The following is a 17328-nucleotide window of genomic DNA, read 5'->3' on the forward strand; positions in this document are numbered from 1 at the left end:
CTACATACAGACCCTGCCCACCATCACCGAATGCTTAAAAAAGGCTTCACTGTGGAACCCCTTAGGCAGAGTTGCTCTCCAAACCCTAGCCTGGCTGTCCCGTGCATGGGGAAGGACACATGCTTGGGAACGGCTCACCAACTTCCATGAAATGGAACAGAAACTCCATCTGCTGCCTCCTAGACTATCTGATCTTTGCTCCCGACCGGCCCAGAACCCAGATGAAGGCTGGAAATAAAGCCATTTGATGTGGTCAGTAGTCATCTGATCATTCAGGTCAGATCCCAGAACAGGCAGGGTAGTTGGACAGCATTGACCTCAAAGCCCACTGGTGTCACCTGCCATTCCAGGGCCACAAATCTATTTTCAGAAGGGCTTTCTGCACTTCAGACATGAAATGAAATGTAAGTCCCTTGGGAGGCCGACTCAGCCCCTATCACCTGCACCTACCTGGCTAGATGGGAGACATACACCTGGGGGGAAGCAGCTGAATGTAGAGGTAGAGAGAAAGATGCTATAGCTCCTTCATGGCAAGAAGCCTCAGCCAGGAACCAGGTGATTTGAGGAAAGAGTTTTACCAAACTTCAGGGAAGACTCAGGCCAGCTAAGTCCATTACAGCCCAGGTCATGCAAGGTGAGAAACCAAGCACTGACTCTCACATACAAAATAGTCCCTTGGTCCTGCTCCCACCCTGGAGACTCAAAGACGAGGCCAGTGTTTTGAAAAATATAAAATTTTAATAAAGGCTACATCTCTTAATTACAATAATTATTGTACCAAGTAATTTTCCTTAAATGAACTCTTTATAATGCATAATTTACAGTATAAGTAGAACAAAATGCCATGACAAAAGTCATTGACTACAAGACTTGTAATAAAAAGGCATAAAATATATTTATACATAAACCCCTTTCAAAAAACAAGGGAAAGCTTGAGCCCTCAATATAGGGCGACGCACGGAGCGACACCCCGTGCCGGTACAGGTACTGTACTGATTCAAAGTCAAGCACTAGAGATAGTGGATTAATACTCTTTGCCGTACACTATATACAGACGTATAGTACAGGTAAGAATGGCAAACAGAAGGTACAGATTCACTTGACACAACCCGAACATCCAGGTGAAGGGGTCAGAAGGAGAGGTGCTGCTAGGTCTCCCCACATCCTTGCAGGGGGACCAGGGGTGGCTGGACAGTGGGGAGTTTCCTGAATGGCGGTGGTCCAAAGACTGATAAAAAAAAAAAAAGAGAACAAAAACAAGGAACTTTTCACTTCACTAAAAGCGCAAACTTGAACCACAAGGCCGGCTCAGCCCCTGGACCTTGGGACTGGGTGAGGCGGCTACAGATGTACAGCCTCAGTTACAGGGTGAAGGCTCCCCCTCTCCACGATGGACCACCCCACCCAATATGACACCACCAAAGTAGCGATGATGTTGCAACGCAGCCAACCCTCAAGAGTTTTTTGACAAACAGAGCAGCACGGGGGGGGGGGGGGGATGCACCAATTTCTGCAAGTGTCAATAGTAGCACGCCATTTTTTTTTTAAAAGTCTGTCTTCACTTGGAGAAAAAGTACAAAGCCTATTCCTCTGTTAACGAAGGAATCGTGAATGCACTGCTAGCTCAGCTCCTAAGTTCAGACAGAACAAATTTCCTCCCTCCCCCTTCTGTGTTTAAAGCAGCATATCCATAAACTGGGGACAGGGGAATCAATTGTTCAATAAATATCAGTAAGGACTCTGTTCAGGTAAGCTATACACAGTTTCTCTTAGTTTATGGATTTCAGATCCCTAGGAAGTCATATATTATGTATGGCAGTCTCTCAAACACAGTCAGCATCCTCAATAGCCAAGAGTGGTCATGTTTTTAATAAATAGTTCAGGCTTTTCTTGTCTCAGTACCCAGCTCATGAATAATGAAAACAACCTCCCCCACCCTCCCCAAGGCCCAATGGCCAACGCTTCCCTAGACTTTGTCTTTCTTCATTGGTTTAATTTTCCTTCAGAATGGTTTGTGGCTGTCGCTTAGGTCCAAGACAGGTCTGGTGAGCTTCAGGCTCCACAGTGCACCAAAGCCAGACCCCCAGGGCTCAATCGATCCTCTCCACTTTGCCCAGAATCCGGCCTTCATACATCGGCAGCTCTGTCTCATCGTCCCAGATCTCCTCAAAAACCGCGCCGCAGGCAAACTCGTCACTAGCTTTTTTGAAGTAATACCTTAAAAGGCAAAAGGGCAAAAGCTGTTGAAATGGCGTCATCTTACACTGTTTTAAAGAAGGCCTGCCAACATGGAGAACAAGGTGACAGCAGGTGCGTCAGTGAACTGCTGTCCACTTGAGCCGGGGCTCACGGGGAGGAAGGTCAGGCAGCAGCCAGCGCCCAGAACTGCTGCTGCCGGATACACGCACAACACAAAAGGCGTGTTGGAGGCGGGAGGTGGGGGAGCAGAGGCCTGGGGTTCATTTGCTGCAGCAATTGGTAGAAGATGGAGGAGTCCTTCAAAGAGACCCAGGACTCAGCTCCAGGTTTGGCCAGCCTAACTTGCAGAGCCCGAGTCTGCAAAACCGTACAGAAGCATCAGTTTGGAGGCCACCTGTCCTTCCCACTCTCCTGGGCCCAAGGGCCAACACTTCCTCATGGTCCCCAGTCAGCCTCAGGCTCACTCCAGCATTGAGCAGACAGCACTGGCCCCATGACACCCAGCTTTCTTGCCCCTGCATCCCTGCCTTCTCTCCAGTGTCAAACACTGAAAGCCCTCCTCCTGTGTCTTTGATTAAAGCTTTCTCTTATCCCTCCCCAGTATTCTCTCTTCTAAGGTTGTTTAACTGTACAGACCAATGGCCCCTCTCAGGACAGTCACATTTGGAACAACCGCTGTCTTTGGCCAGGTCCAACCAGGAGAAAACTAAGCAAGGCCTTTTCCCACCAAAGGAGACCCCTCTCAAAGGGATTAAACTCAACCCTGCCAACTGTCACTTCCAGCCTATAAAGGCCACTCATAGAGGGAAGGTCACAGTCCCCTGGGATCAGGGGATCCTCTAAAACAGTTCATTGTATCTCAGGATTAGAGTTACATTTTGTTTTTATTCTCTTAGAAAAAGAAAATTCCCCTGTTAAGAACTAAATTTTTTCCTCTTTAATGAAGGTGAATCACAGCTGCTTGAAATGAGGAACAGTTTGGGTCTGGGTCTCATCAGAGCCTTTGTCTTCAGTGTTTTGGGTTGGGCTGGGCTAGGCTGAAGGGGGCAGGGAGGGGAAGCTTCACACCTGGGGGTGGGGGTGGGGTCAAAATTCTTAGGGGCGCGTGAGAGAAGACAGTGAGAAAAACAGAGGGGGCCCCAGTGCCCAGGGGTTCTGGGACAGTGGAAAAAAGTAATTTTTCCAAGTAAGAGACTTGAAGCCCAATGCGCCACCCTGTCACCCCTCAAGCCCCAGCTTCCACTCCTATGGTCTTTCAGAGCAAACACAAAATGACCTTTTACATAATCGCAACCCCTTCCAGCCAGGGGAGAGGCAACATTCCCGTGGTCCCACCCCCAGGACTTCAAACACACCGCCTTGCCCTCTTTTTCTCCACTGCAACATGCTTTCTTTATGTGGCAAACTCTGCTTTCTTCTGACATCTGGCACCAATAGCGTCTGGCATGTCTGGAGGGACTGTTTGCTTTTTGAACCCCTGCCACGCTAAGATTACTCAACACAGCCCAGGTCCCCACTCCAAAGCCCCAACCTCACTCAGCTTTTTTATTGGGGTGGGGGCCAGGGGTGCAAACTGAGATGTTAGGTCTCGAGCCCTGCTGGAGGGGGCAAGGCATGGCACTCTGTGTCCCCACCACTACCCCCAGCAGGATACTGAGTCCTGCAGGCCCCGCACAGATAAGGTGGCTGGGAGGACCTTCCCACAGCCTGATCCAATCAGCAAAGAATTTGAAAGTGGACCATTTGTGCGAGTCTTTATGCATTAAAGGGGAAGCCAGGGCTTCAAAGCCAGGCTTATTAAATGTGCCTTAGGAAAAAAAATCAGAGCCAGATGTGGCCGAAGTGGCTAAGTGAGGCACCTTCCCCCCAAGCCTCTGCTTGTCACTCTGTGGCTCTTCTCCCCTGAAGGTCACCTGTAGTTCCCCTCACAGTCCAGCCAAGTCAAAGCCAAGATCAAAATGAATCCCTGGAAAGGCACACTAGTGTAATTAGTTTCACCTGTGTCTTTTCAAGATTAAAAGCAGCAGCAGCAGCCAAGCCTGTCCCTAGTCCCTTTGATAACTTTTCAGAACTGTCTCTTCCCAGGTATATAAGGGAAAAACCCAGGCCCAGTTACATGCCCTGCTGGTCAGTCACCTGCAGGGTCTGGGCCCAGTCATCAGTTCTCCTCCCATGCAAGGTAGCACTGCTGGTCCTGCCCAGCCCAACTGACCTCCTGCCAGGGTCACCGATGAAGCCACACAGGGCTCTGCAGGTGGGCTTAACTGTACCCATGAGCCAGCCGCCCACCTGGCAGGTGAGGCCCCTTAGGTTTTCCCCTCACATCCCCTGGCTCTGGAGACAGAAATACCCACTGGCCATGGGCTATAACCCCGAACAGGGCCCAGGGCACTTCGATGAGGAGCAGGCACTTCCTGGGTGCAGGAGCTGAGTAGTAGACACCGCCTCAGGGTGTCCTTGACGTCCTGCTCTTCTCATTTTTGCCCCAGCTGTGCTCTGCACCCAAGGCAGAACCCATATAATATTCCCTTGGGACAAACACCACAGAGAAGGGGAAGGTAGAGCTTTGGATAAACTGAGGTAGTCATCGCCTGTCCCTCACTAGGAGGGAAGTGACCAAGAAATGGTTCAGGGTTGACCCTCACCCTCCTCGGCTCTCAGCATCCTCTCAATGACCTGCCAAGGTCAGCGTGGGCCTCCTCAAGGGCACCTCTACTCTGCAGATGAGGAAAGTAGGCTGGAGGTTATGTTCCCTCCCTAAGGCCCCAGCAGGGAAAAAAAAGGCAGTGAGACCCAATCCCAGGCAGAAGAGTGGCCAGCCCTATTCACCCTGAGCCCTCCCCCAGGTTCAGCCTCTTCTTTGTTGTGGACAAAAAAAACATCTCTACTTCAGATGACCCATCAAACCCAGGGAGGAAATTCTCAGGCAGAAGGGCTGGGAAAGGAACACGATGGTGATTTTTCCTAGCCATGGTCTATGCCCATATCTGAGCCTCCAAGATGAAAGTATTCCCTTGATCCAAGTCAGTAGGAAAGTGGTGCTTTCACTTTCTCCCTCTTCATCAGTCTGCCTTCTCCCTGCTGCACGCCCCCGCCCACCCTAAGTCCCTTAATTTCAGGCAGTCTCCGTGACACAGCCAAGCCCAACAGTCCAATTGGACAACCTCACCGTATACTTCGTAAGTCCCTTCCCCCAAGGCCTGCTCAGGACAGGAGGCTCTGGCTCCTGAGCAAACAAACTAGAGCTGAAAAAAGCCCCAAGACTCTTACCTGTAATTTCCCTTTTTGCTGAGCTGCTCTTTAAAGTGGCCCAGGGTCAAGCTCTGGGCCTTCAGCATCCTCCTGTATGGAATTTCTTCTCCACAGAAAAAGTAAGTGACAACCAACTCACTAGCCTGGAGTGCATGGACCCCTGCCAGTTTCTTTGGCTCTTTGTGACTGAAAATAAGACAGAATACACAAGTTCAGCATCTTAAAGCAGACATACATTTAAATGTGTGCGCGCACGCGCACACACACACATACACGCGCGCGCGCATTCGAGGCATGGTCTCCTAACGCTGAGCCTGAGCTGGGAATTTAAGGGAGGCTTGGGGCAGGAAGGGCCCTTATTTTACTAAGTTGGCCACTGGTGGGCACACAGTCCCGTCCCACATGATCTGCACAGAGCATGCAGGAAGGGATGATTTCCTTTGGTTATATAAATTGACATCGTTTTCTTCATTGTCACCAAACAAGGTGCTCATCAATGAAGAGGGAGAGGACAAAGTCTAGGACCCTCAGAGGCTCCCCTAATCAGGGACGCTGTAGAGGCAAATGCAGAGCAGGGTACACCTTCCTGGATGGCATGAACTCAAAATGCTTGAAAGCCCACCCAACAGAACGAACCCAACTAAAAGAGGGTGGCCCACAGTCATTTCAAGTGTTCTGTTTATTGAGTTTCTGTGGAGTGGTTTTAAAAAATGTCTAATGCAGATAGCTGGTAGACTTAAGGTCAATCAGTTAAAACACGGAATGGGCCTAGAAGGGTGGCTTAATCAATCTTCAAATATGGCTTACTGAGCAGGATGAAAAAGCTAAGAAAGAAAACTTTATTTAGACTATTTTACATTTCTGTAACAGGCTTCTAATCGCCATACTGTAAATAAACTGTTGCCGGGCTTTTCAGTCCCTTTTCCAAATGTAAACTTACGAAAAGAACCATGGCCCAATTTGGGGAAAGATACTCTGTTTTCCCTAAGCAAGACACAATGATGGTCTTCTCAATCAGTGGAGATCACCTTCCCGCTCAGGGGTGACACAAACATTTCCAGTACCACTAACTTGCAAGTTCAAGGAGGGAAAATTTCCCACCCAGATACAGAGTCCTTTTTACCCATCTGCTAATGGTTTCAGGTACCAGAAATGCTGGGTTAGGATGTTTTATTTCTCAGTAGACAGGTTTCCCATGATCAATGCAACATCTAACTTACTGTTGCCCATCATTGGTGTTAAAATCAAGGTCACTTCATGTACTAAAGAGTTTCACAAAACCCAATGCCAGATAATGAATGACGTGAAATGTAAACCACTCAGTGCATCCCAGTAACGGCATGCAAGGACACTCACTCTTCTGGAGCCAGGCTTGAGTTGGAGAAAGGCAGGGTTCCCACCTGACCAGTGGCCAAGTGGTTCCTATCCCTCTGCTGACTGGCCATGCAACACCTGAGGACACAACCAAGGCAAAGGACTTAGCGATGTACTGTTGACCCCAAGACAACTGGGGAGCAAACAGAAAACTACTCTCTTTGGCCCTCTGAAGAGACATGGACCCAACTTCTATCCCTGTGGAGACCCAACCAAGGCCTTGTGTTAACAGATGTCTTAGAGCAGTCATCCTGACCCCACAGGAGCCCAGGACAGAACACCCCTAGTCCTGGCAAAGGGTACAAGGTTCTTGATTCTTTGACAGTTAAGACTGCTCACTTCCTCATCAAACCAGTCTTCGATGATGAAGGAATGGGATTTGTAAAGAATGACTAAAATTCACCCTCTTGCTTCTAGGCATGATTTGCCTAACAGACCCTGGTTGAACTCTGGCAGAAATGAGCCTAACTAAAGAGACCAATTTCCACAGGCTGCAAAGGAGACTCTTACTTGGCCAAAAGCAATTCCTCCTCTCTGAGGAGGGTCTGACACCCAGGGAGAAAAAAAAACCCCTCCCGGGAGGCTCAGTATCCACCTCCAAACCCAACCTCTGCTTTAGCCTCTGTGGGCCCCCCCTTCTACTCACCGCTGCTTTGGGGGTTTCGATACCTCCGCCAGCCTGCGGCAGGCCTCCTCCAGCTGCGCCAGAGTATTGGGTGGGGTCAGAGGAGGCATTGCAGGGTCCTGGGTAAATGGATGGGTGCGGGGGTGCCCACTGCCCCCCCACAGGTGGTGCCGGCTGACTCGTTCACCTGAGGACACACGGGCAGACTCCAAAGGGTAAGCCTTTTTAGTGCTTTGGGCACTGAACAAGGAATGAGGAGAGAGAAAGCAGAAAGAAAAGAAAATGGGTTAGAAAAACTGGAAAATGTGACTTCAATAGAAACTTGTCTATTCTGCTCTGAGAGAGAGAAGAAAATAACTCTACTATAACATGAATAGGGGTCACTGCCAAAACATGACATTTTTGTGGTCTGCTCAGTCCAACATCCAATATTAAGATGGAAGGAGCAAACAGTCACATTTGTGTCAGCCGACTACAGAAATAGCCATCCCACAGTGTCTCTGTGCTGAGGCCCGGGTGGTGTTTACCTGTGGGGCTTGGGCTTGCTCTGCCGCTCGCTCTCCATCATCCACTGCCAGACATCCTGCGACCGGTCTCCTTCCTCTCCAGGAAGCTGCAGGGCTCCAGTTCCACCAGGGGCCCCTCCTTCCCTGGCGGGCAGGGCCAGGCCAGCCTCGGTGCCTTTCCCATTTCGTTTGGGCAAGGTACTGCCTCTGGGTGCACTGTAGAACAAAGAAAACCACCCAACCCAGACACCCTATTAATTTTCCAGGACTCCTTCAATGGGACAACCTGAGAGGGGGTCATGCCAAAAGACCCATGCACCTGCTACTCCTCACCCTGCATGCAGCAGTCTCTGCACCCCCTCCTGGAAGCTAAATGCCCATGACTTCCACCCGTCTCACACCTGCCCAGAGCTTGCACTGGGAGAAACGCTCCACCCCGTACACCACATTTCCCCAACACTCACCTGAACTGATCCCCTGCCGTGCCTTCTGGAACCTTGGGATGGCTCTTGCATTTTGAGTAGCTGTAATACTCAGTGACCCCAGGGCAGAAGCAGCGTACCCTCTGCGTGGCTTCAGCCTCGATCTCCTCCTTGGTCTTGGGACCGGCATGGTGGTGGATGTAGTGGTGGTGGACGTGCTTCGTCATCTGCTTGGTCACGAAGCCCTTGCCCCCAAGGAACGGGCAGGCAGCGGCGGGAGGCAGCTTGCCTCCGGGTGGGAGAAGGGAGTGGTACTGCTGATGGTGGTGGTAGTGGTGGTCGGGAGAGCGGGAGCGTGGGCTGTAGTGGCCCACACCAGGCGACTGGCAGCCAGGGGTCTTGAGGACTCTAGACAAGTGGTCGTCCAAGATGGTCTGTGGGTCCTCCTCATAGCTGCCAGAGGGCAGGAGGGACAGGGGTTGCTGGGTCGGCATCCCTTCTCGTGAGCTCAAAGCCTGCTCTGACCCTTCTTTCTCTTCATCCTGGAAGTGGAAGCAGCAGAGGGAAAGTGACCCAGGAAGCGGAGAGGACCCGATGCCCAGGATTTGTGCACATGCATGCATGCACGCAGGGTGGCAGCAGGGATGGGGCAGCACTACCTCGCGGATCTGCTGCAGTCGCTCCTCCAGGCTGTGGCGACTCTCCAGCTCCAGCTTCAGCTTCTCCAGCCTTGAGATGAGCTCGGCCGCAAAGGCGGCAGGCTCCACGGGGGTCATCTCCTTGGGCAGGCGGTGGGTTCTCTAGGGACACAGGAGGAAAGGGATGAGGCACAGTCAGCAGGTTGGGCGGGCACTGGCGGTCGCAGCTTGGCCAGAGCTCCCAGGGCCCAGCAACGCGTGTCTCGTCCCCATGTTTGTAGCGGATGGCAAGGCGGCCTAGACTGCTCAGGATTTTTATGTGCCAGCGCCACGGCCTCATGGAGAGCCATGGTCCCCACCAGCGTTTGCCTTGGGCAGGAGCAGTTGGTCGCACTCCGAGAGGCCCTGCTTGTTCTCTCTGTAGTACAACCAGCCCATCAGTAGCTACTCTGAAGTAGAAAATCTTCAAAGACTGTTGTCAAACATCAAAAAAAAAAAGCCAGCTCTCTGAGGTAGGGAGGGGAAAGAAACCAACTCAAGGAATAAAAAGTAGAGTCTAAACAGAAAGGGAGTTGAAAATTTTTAAAAAATAAGATTGGAAAGGAGGCAGGGGGGAGGGAGAGGAAAAAAAGAGTCAACCGGCCCAGGATCAGAGAAGAAGTGGTAATTTATTTCCTGGCCGCACACTGCGCACCTTTGAGGTGGTGTTGTCTCAACACTGTCCTCCATCTCCCTCGTTTTCTCCTCCCCTCCTCCCTCTCTCTTTGTACAGAAAATGAGGAAAGCTGCTGCAGGCCAGTAGCAGAACACTGCTGAGCGTGGCTGCCTGAAGCCGATCTATCAAGGGAAAAGGGAACATCTCCAAATCAAGTGCAGAATATAAAAAGGCACCAAGAACGCCTGCCAAAAGCAGCAAACAGAACCCCCACAGCCCAGCTTTCTGTACTGCTTCTGTCATCTCGCTTCCCCTACCCCACCCCCCTACTTGTTCCCCTCCTTCTTCCACATCTCCCTCTTGTTTTGCCCTTTTCTTTGCAGGGAGGGAGAGTAGCAGAAAGCCAACTCGTGATGGCCAGCATCTCCCCCCACCAAAGAGCCGGCCTCGCCACAGCAACCACTTAGCTACAGGAACGTGAGAGAGGAAGAGAAGGGCCACTGTGTAGATGGCATTTGCCCACAGGCTTGCTTGGTGCACCCTCCCCCTGCTCCACTCCCCCAGCACTGCCAATAGAGAAAGTCCATTTGCATACCCAGACAGTACCACCTCTCTATTAACACACATAATCATCCCCACCATGTTATATGAGGGGAGGAGGGCTCAAGAGATTCCCCCAAAAAGCAATATGCAGATTTTAAGACAAGCTTGAGTCTGCCATTGTCTTTCAGAGAAGAGCTACAATCTGCACTAATGCTACGTGGGATTAGCAGGCAGAGATTGGACCCTCAGGACCTGACAGGAAGGACTCCTCAACAGGGACCTGCTAAAAGCTGGGTGCTCCCTACTCCCTGAGGAGGCATGGCCTGGCACCCCACATCTCAAACAGTTGTAAGAAGCATAGCCCTCAAATGGGAGTGGTGACAGGGTGGCCCACATGCTGGCTGCTTTCAGGGACATTATAAATAAAAGGGAAGGTCCCAGAGAAGCCCTTCACCCACCAGCTCCATCCTAAGATTCTCATGGGATCCTTGCTTCCAAACACTATTCATTCAGCATTTGTTAGGCATGTGCTAAGCCAAGTTCTGGGGTTTGAAAAAGAGTGAGCAGCTACCCTTCAGGGCTTTCAGAAGTTACTAGAAATGGCCAAAAAAACAGATCAATGGAAAACTGAAATGACTGAGCCATGCAGAAAGTCCCTGGAATGTGACTTTCTCTCCAAAGGGGGAAGAGAGTCCTCTAACTTCATATATTCGCTCAAGAGTTTAATGAGCATCTATTGTGTGCCAGGAACTGGTTTTAGTCTGGATACAAAAGCTAACAGACAAAACTCCCTCCCCTTCAGGAGCTTCCATTCTAGTGGGAGTGCAGTGAGCCCATCATGGGAGCCTCTCCTAGCATTGCTTGGTTTCTGGAAAGGATTTAGTTGGGTGTCTTTCACTCTTCAATTCAGAAAATGTAAAGATTCAAAAAATATCTCACTTCGAGCCTTATAACTACATCACTCTGCTCCACATCACATTTCAAAGGACAACATAATGTTCTCATTCAGTTCTTCCTTTCTCTCCCCTTCCCCTAGGGGACCCCTACCTCCCCATCCCACCTCCCATCTCTTTTCTTCAGCACGCAACCCTTCAGAAAACAGATGATTCCCCTATCCAATCTATACTCACCGGGAAATGAGGTAGAGACACTTGGCCATTGGCCTTCACACTGCGATGCATTTCTCTCTGGAGCTGTTTCTTACTCCCCACACGGTAAGGAGGGATCCCATCTCTAAGAGAGAGAAAAAGACAAAACCCGCAGGCTCACAAGCATGCTTTCAGCATGTGACTGGCTCAAACATGCCATCCTGAGATTATGCCAGTGACCAGGACCACACGCTTCAATGGGAATGAGCTATACATCTCCAAGAGGCAGTTACTGTCCCCGTGGGGAAGGATCCATCCAAGATCAAACTGCCAAATCGACTTCCAATCCTGACCATCCATCAGAGTCACCTCTGGAAAGAAACTTGGTTCCCTCCTGGAGAAAGGAGCATCAATTTGGAAAGAGCATGTAAGCTCATCTCTCTGGCTATTGTCTGAGAACTGGACTGCACTCCAGAGTCCAATGCAGAGTCAACTGTCCCATTTTCAAGTATCCAAGCAAAAGAGTCTTTGACCCCTTCAGTCCTCCCAGCAGTCTGTTATCACTGCAATGTACTACTACAAGTCAGGAAAACAGTACCAGGCAAAAGGCTGTGTGGACAGGGTAGGAACCAAACCCACAGGCTAGCCCAAACATCAGCAAAGTTCATCTCCAATACCTAACCTCTCAGTCATATGAAGATTTCGCTAGGCTCCAAATCCCACCACCTCCAATCAATGAATTCTCTAAAATCAGAGGACCAAGGCAAGCGGAAGAGAAAAGCCTGTCCTGTGTGTCATTTTGTGCAATTCATGAAAATGTCTGAGTGCCTGTTACATGTCAGGCCTTATTCTAGACTCTGGGCAAGAGAGGACAAAAGGGATGAGAAATTCAACCGTTCCTAGGGAGGATGGCACAGGCAATGAGCAAAAATGAAGCAGCAAAAAATGCCAAGAGGTGGAAAAGTACTCTGATTAAATACACAGCAGGAATGAAGGAGGAGTTACTGGAGAGGGGAGTCGTAATCTTAAATTGGCATGGGGGTATGTCAATGAAGTCCTTGAGAGATGACCTTCGGAAAAAGATGGAAAGGAAGTATAGCCCACATGTCCTTCATCATTCTATTTCAAAAGACAAAGCAAAAGCAAAATATTAACAAGTAGAAGAGTTTTAAAAAAAGAAAGCCTCACTCCTGCTAGCAGTCACTAACACCACAACCTGGAATTACTACATGTATGTATATATATATATATATATATATATATATATATATATATACACACACACACACTTTTTTTTTTTTTTTTAAAGAACTTCATTCATGAAAGGAATAGAATGGTCAAGGTGTGGCTCTCCCAGTGATGTCACTTCCAGAAGTCACTACTTACAAAGCCTCAGGGCTCACAGATTTCCATAATGAATCATACTTTGAGCCTATAAATATTAATATAGGTATTCTGTTCATCATAGGACGACAGGAAGACCACCTCTGGCTCATCAGCAGTGGGTAACAATCAACAAGGGAACAGCCAGGAGTAACTGGTTGACCTGGGACTCCTTATCTAGGATGCCCCAGAAACCTAACTAGCTGAAATTTCTAGAAGTTTGCTGATCTAGGCCACAAAACAAGGTTACTGAGGGGGACAATGAAGATTCCACTAGAGCAACAAACCAATCTATGTAAGTCGAACCTTGACTACAGGGTGCAGGAAGAATAATCACCTTGAAGGGTAAGAGGAGTGGGGAGAAGAGAGATCAGTGTCCACAACAAGAACCTTCAGTGTGAGCCCCTTCCCAGAGTTGAGAAGGGAGTAGAACCAATACCATAGGAAGGGCAAAGCTGGATGATCAGTAAGAAATAAAGTCTCCCAGTCAGCCTCACTGAGGCCTGCACTTGACTGGGCCTTTGAAGGTGGTTCTAAGTGACCTAAAGCTGATTTTATCAAGACTCAGTGTTGTCATCTTGGGAAAGTTTTCTGGGCAGAGGAGAAAACTGGGCTCTCCTGAGCACACCTGGCTTGCCCAGCAACCAAACCCCATGCAAGGCAACTGATTCCAATCTGAAGCCACAGCTCCCACACAAACTGAGTTTCTACTGCAGGTCAGATGCCTGCTGGCTTATCTCCGACATGTCATCAACTTCACTCTCCCATGAATCACATTTTACAGAAACACCATGCCTAGAGTCACAGGCAGTAGTAATTAGATCCAGGATTCCAATCCAAGGCACTGCCGGACTCCAGAATATGTGTCCTGAACTCAGCAACCTACCCTCAAGGTCCTCATTTCCATCAGCCCCAACTGCTGGGCTGAGCTTCCTGATGGTCTAAACACAGGGTGGCATGTGCTACGCACCAGGGAGCCACCTGACATTCTGGAAGGACAAATGGGAAATTTGGAGACTGTTCTGGAAATCATCCTCCACCACTTGGTACTCACTGGCTATGGGAATGCCTAGTGGGGAATCCCACAGAATGGGTCTCATGCCAACCTAATCAACTTCTGCTGCCCCAGGGCTGGACAAACGCCCACACCCATCTCTTGACCAGCCCCTCTCCCAGGGACAGAAGAATGGAGGTCTGTGTTCAGTTCTCTTCCTGAGGATGGAGTTGGGGGTGGCACAAGAGTCAAGCAGCCCTGGCACAAGAGTTCCAGGAGCCGCTCTCCCCACTCCCTAATCCATCCCTTTCAGGATACTGCCCTTCAATTTCCACTCTGTTCTCCTTTCTTTCCTCTTGGATGGCTTTTATAGCTTGTCTGCTCTCTCCATATAAGGTAGAAAAAAAGAAAAGAGAACAGGAGTCAGGGTGGAGGGGGTGGGGAAGCAGGTGCCATTCAGATCGAAGGCAGGAGAAACAAAAGATTTCCAACCCCCATGACCCCCAGGGCAGGTGTAGGACCCATCTGCAGGAAAGCAACTTGTGACCAGAGTAAAAACAGGAGATTTTAGCTTGGAGAGGCTCAAAGAGGCTTACAGAGCCTTCCAGGAAATGTGGCTTTAATTCCCTCCAGCCAAGAATCTTCTTCCAAAATAGCCCCTTATTCCAAAAGGGGCCTCTCTTCTTTCTTTTATCCCGGCTCTAGAAGTCTATGATCAGTTTCCTGGCTGCTCAAAACCGTAGGCTGAGGAGCGCCAGTTCTGGTCCCTCTACAGTCTCCTTTAATTATAAACATTTTAGCTAACGAGCCCTCTGCCAGACCCAGCTGTTTCTGGGGAGCACTGATTTTGAAGTGTGGACTCCACTTAGCTGCCATTTTAGCTGAGCCAATTAGCTTAGCCTTTTGACTCCGCTGTGCCCCACCTAACCCGAATGTCGCTTTCAGGCAGCTCTGAAAGTACAGGCTCCTGCGCATGTCACCCATGCACATCTGCATTTGGCAGCCACTCTGAAGCAATCTCAGATCACAGCCAGCATCAAAAGCCTGGTTTGTAAGATAAGGTAATATTTGAAGTTCACTTGGATGCATTCCCTGATGTCCAGAGCAAACCTCTATCAATAACATATAAGAAAATAAAAAGAAGTAACTCGTGCCACTTCCTGCATGGAACGGCAAGAAATCACCTTGCACTGATTTGGAGACACTCAGAGCAAAAGTAAGGTACAAATGTAGCCAGTCCTGAACACAGGAGCAGCTCCCTGCAAACACAAGGCCTCATCCCTTCAACTAGACTTTCCTGAACTTGGGCAGTGGCCTTGTGTTCCATCCTTCAGCCTGATGCCCTGGAATGGCCCCACACTCCTCCTGCCCCCAACACTCCAAGGAATGGGGTTTAGAATCTTGCTGCAAGTCTGGCAGCTAACTTAAAAAAAAAAAAAAAAAAGCCTAAAAAGCCATTTCAAGAATGCAGGTTTCAGAGTAACGGACTCATAAAACAGCCTTCTCTGAGGCCTATAATGGAGACGCAAATCCCCAGTCATCTTTAACAGGCTCTTTACTTAGCAGGGAAAACAGAAGCCAGCAGCCGGCTCTGGGAGAAGGCAAAGGTTCTTTAAAGCCCCAGCCTGCTCTGCACAGCAAGGCCCTGGCGGGAGGCTCCCTGCAAAACCCAAGTAACAGGCCAGCCCTGCCCCACCTTCTACCCAGGCCTCTTGCAAAGGCCCCCGGGACTTAATTGGTTCTGTCGCAAATGAGACGATGGCTTCCCTGGACTTGTGTCTAATGAACTCCAACCTTCTGGAGTCTATTGAAGACTGCCCGTGACCCCCTCTCCTCCCTCGCCAGCCTTGTCCCCTCCCACCTCACAGCAGGGCAGCCAGTCCCACTCCCCAGCCCCTCGCAGCCCACAGCCCATGCTGGCCATTGTGACTGTGACGAGGAGAAACAGCCAGGGCGCTTTTCATGCTTTATGGGGCGCTCCTATTCACTTGTTCACGGAAATTTCAAAGGGGCCCTGCTACCCTCTCATCCCCTCTAAGCTTCCCGATGAACAATGGGCTGAAAGCGATTCAGCCCAGCTTTCCATCCCCCACACACTTTATTTCTCTCTTGGCGCGCTCATCTGCACGAGGCCCACAATTGGCAGAGCTCTGAAGAGGGGTCTAATCCCAGCCCTGGGAATCCCAGGTGACTGCCCAACACAGAGCAGATCACACACACCCAGACCCAGGGCCAGTGGCCAGAAAGAGCCTCATATCGCCCCAAGCTTTCAGTACCTGCCAAGTCTGTTCTGTTCCGCAGAGAGTGGGGAGGCCCCCAAGGAGCCCCATGTCTGGCAGTGGATGGCCACTGGAGATCCACAGGAGCCTCTAAGTGTGAGCAAGCCATCATCCAGGGGCCTCTTGGTTCTGGAGACCCTTGTCCCCCACCACAAGCAGCATGAGACAAACATCTCCCAAGAGCAGGTAATCTGCCACTGAGACCAACTGCACCTCCAGTTGGTCTAAATACACCCAGGTAAGTACAGCTGTGACAGTGAAGCTGACAGCCTGCCCACTTTGTTGCAAGGGCTCTAAGTCATCCAATGCTGCCAGGAAGATCAGAGCTGACACCACAGCCCCCAGGTTTCTGAGCCTCCCAGCTACTTTCTCTTGGCTTCCTGGTCTACTCTTTATCGATCCATGGCAGCTACGCCATGGTACAACAACCAGAAGTTCCATCACCAGGGATGCGGTGGTATCTGCTGTGCGCCAGAAAGTTGCTATGGGAGGGACTTGCCCTTTTCCGTCTCTGTATCTAAGTGCCCCTTACTGGCCTTACTAACCATCCCAGGATCGTGTCTGAGCCTGAAAGTGGCCTCCTCACACGTGAAGTCCACAAAGTGCTTTAGCTAAAGGGGGAAGGGAGTGAGAGCTTTAAAGTCACTTGTAAAGGAAACTTAAAATGTTTTCTGGGAAGAGGTAAGAGGGTAAAAGTAGTAGGAACACACAGGGACAATGCATCTACTCCTCCCTGAAAGGGTAAAAAAGGAACGCATTCTGGTCACTAATAAATAAAAAGAAAAGACACCCAAAGTGGCTCACAGGTCTCATGAGCAACTGATCCCATCAACAGGCCTTCTGGTGAACACGTTTGTGCTGGAAGAGGACATGCCAAGGACAGCGGCCCACATGTGGCCTGAATCTGAGCTGTGCCTTTGCAGTGAATGGCACGGACACACGAGGCTTTCATTTCAGGCCTGTCAGAGTCACCAGCAACTGCCTACCTTTCTGATTGGTCCTGTGAAGATCAAACAGAAGCAAGTTTGGGACCACACCCAAGTTATCTCATCATGAACCCCAGAATAACACCTCAGTGATGGGGACTGAAATACAGCCAAGGACCAGGATGAAAGCCAAAAACAGTCTCTAAGAAATCTAAACAGAAGCCTCACAGTCTTAAGCAAACGACATTGAACTTGGGAGAGTCTCTCAATGCTTTCATTCAACTTCAACTTACTCTTACTTTATACATCGTACTAAGACTCCCACACAAGCCACGACTTTAACAAGATGTTGAAATGATGCTTGCTAGAAGCAGGAACAGAGACCGCAGCAAAAATGACAGCAGGTAGAATGACAAAGAGAAAAAAGAAAAACTATGTAAAGGA

General features: G+C 49.8%; 1 protein-coding gene across 4 annotated transcripts in view; it reads right to left on the minus strand.

Moving 5' to 3' along the window:
• Positions 1-718: 718 nt before the first annotated feature.
• Axin2 (axin 2) overlaps positions 719-17328 on the minus strand; it is a 29588-nt gene continuing 12978 nt past the window's right edge. For all 4 annotated transcript variants that reach the window (XM_074045291.1, XM_074045292.1, XM_074045290.1 and 1 more), the window contains exons 4-11: positions 11345-11447; positions 9038-9178; positions 8421-8920; positions 7978-8172; positions 7472-7690; positions 6808-6903; positions 5470-5637; positions 719-2217 (exon numbers count right to left, since the gene is read on the minus strand). In XM_074045291.1, coding sequence (XP_073901392.1) covers positions 2091-2217; positions 5470-5637; positions 6808-6903; positions 7472-7690; positions 7978-8172; positions 8421-8920; positions 9038-9178; positions 11345-11447 — 1549 coding nt within the window. In that variant the 3' untranslated portion in view covers positions 719-2090. The remainder of the gene's footprint in view (positions 2218-5469; positions 5638-6807; positions 6904-7471; positions 7691-7977; positions 8173-8420; positions 8921-9037; positions 9179-11344; positions 11448-17328) is intronic.

The sequence above is a fragment of the Castor canadensis genome, chromosome 11, assembly GCF_047511655.1.
Source record: "Castor canadensis chromosome 11, mCasCan1.hap1v2, whole genome shotgun sequence".
Classification (NCBI taxonomy): domain Eukaryota; kingdom Metazoa; phylum Chordata; class Mammalia; order Rodentia; family Castoridae; genus Castor; species Castor canadensis.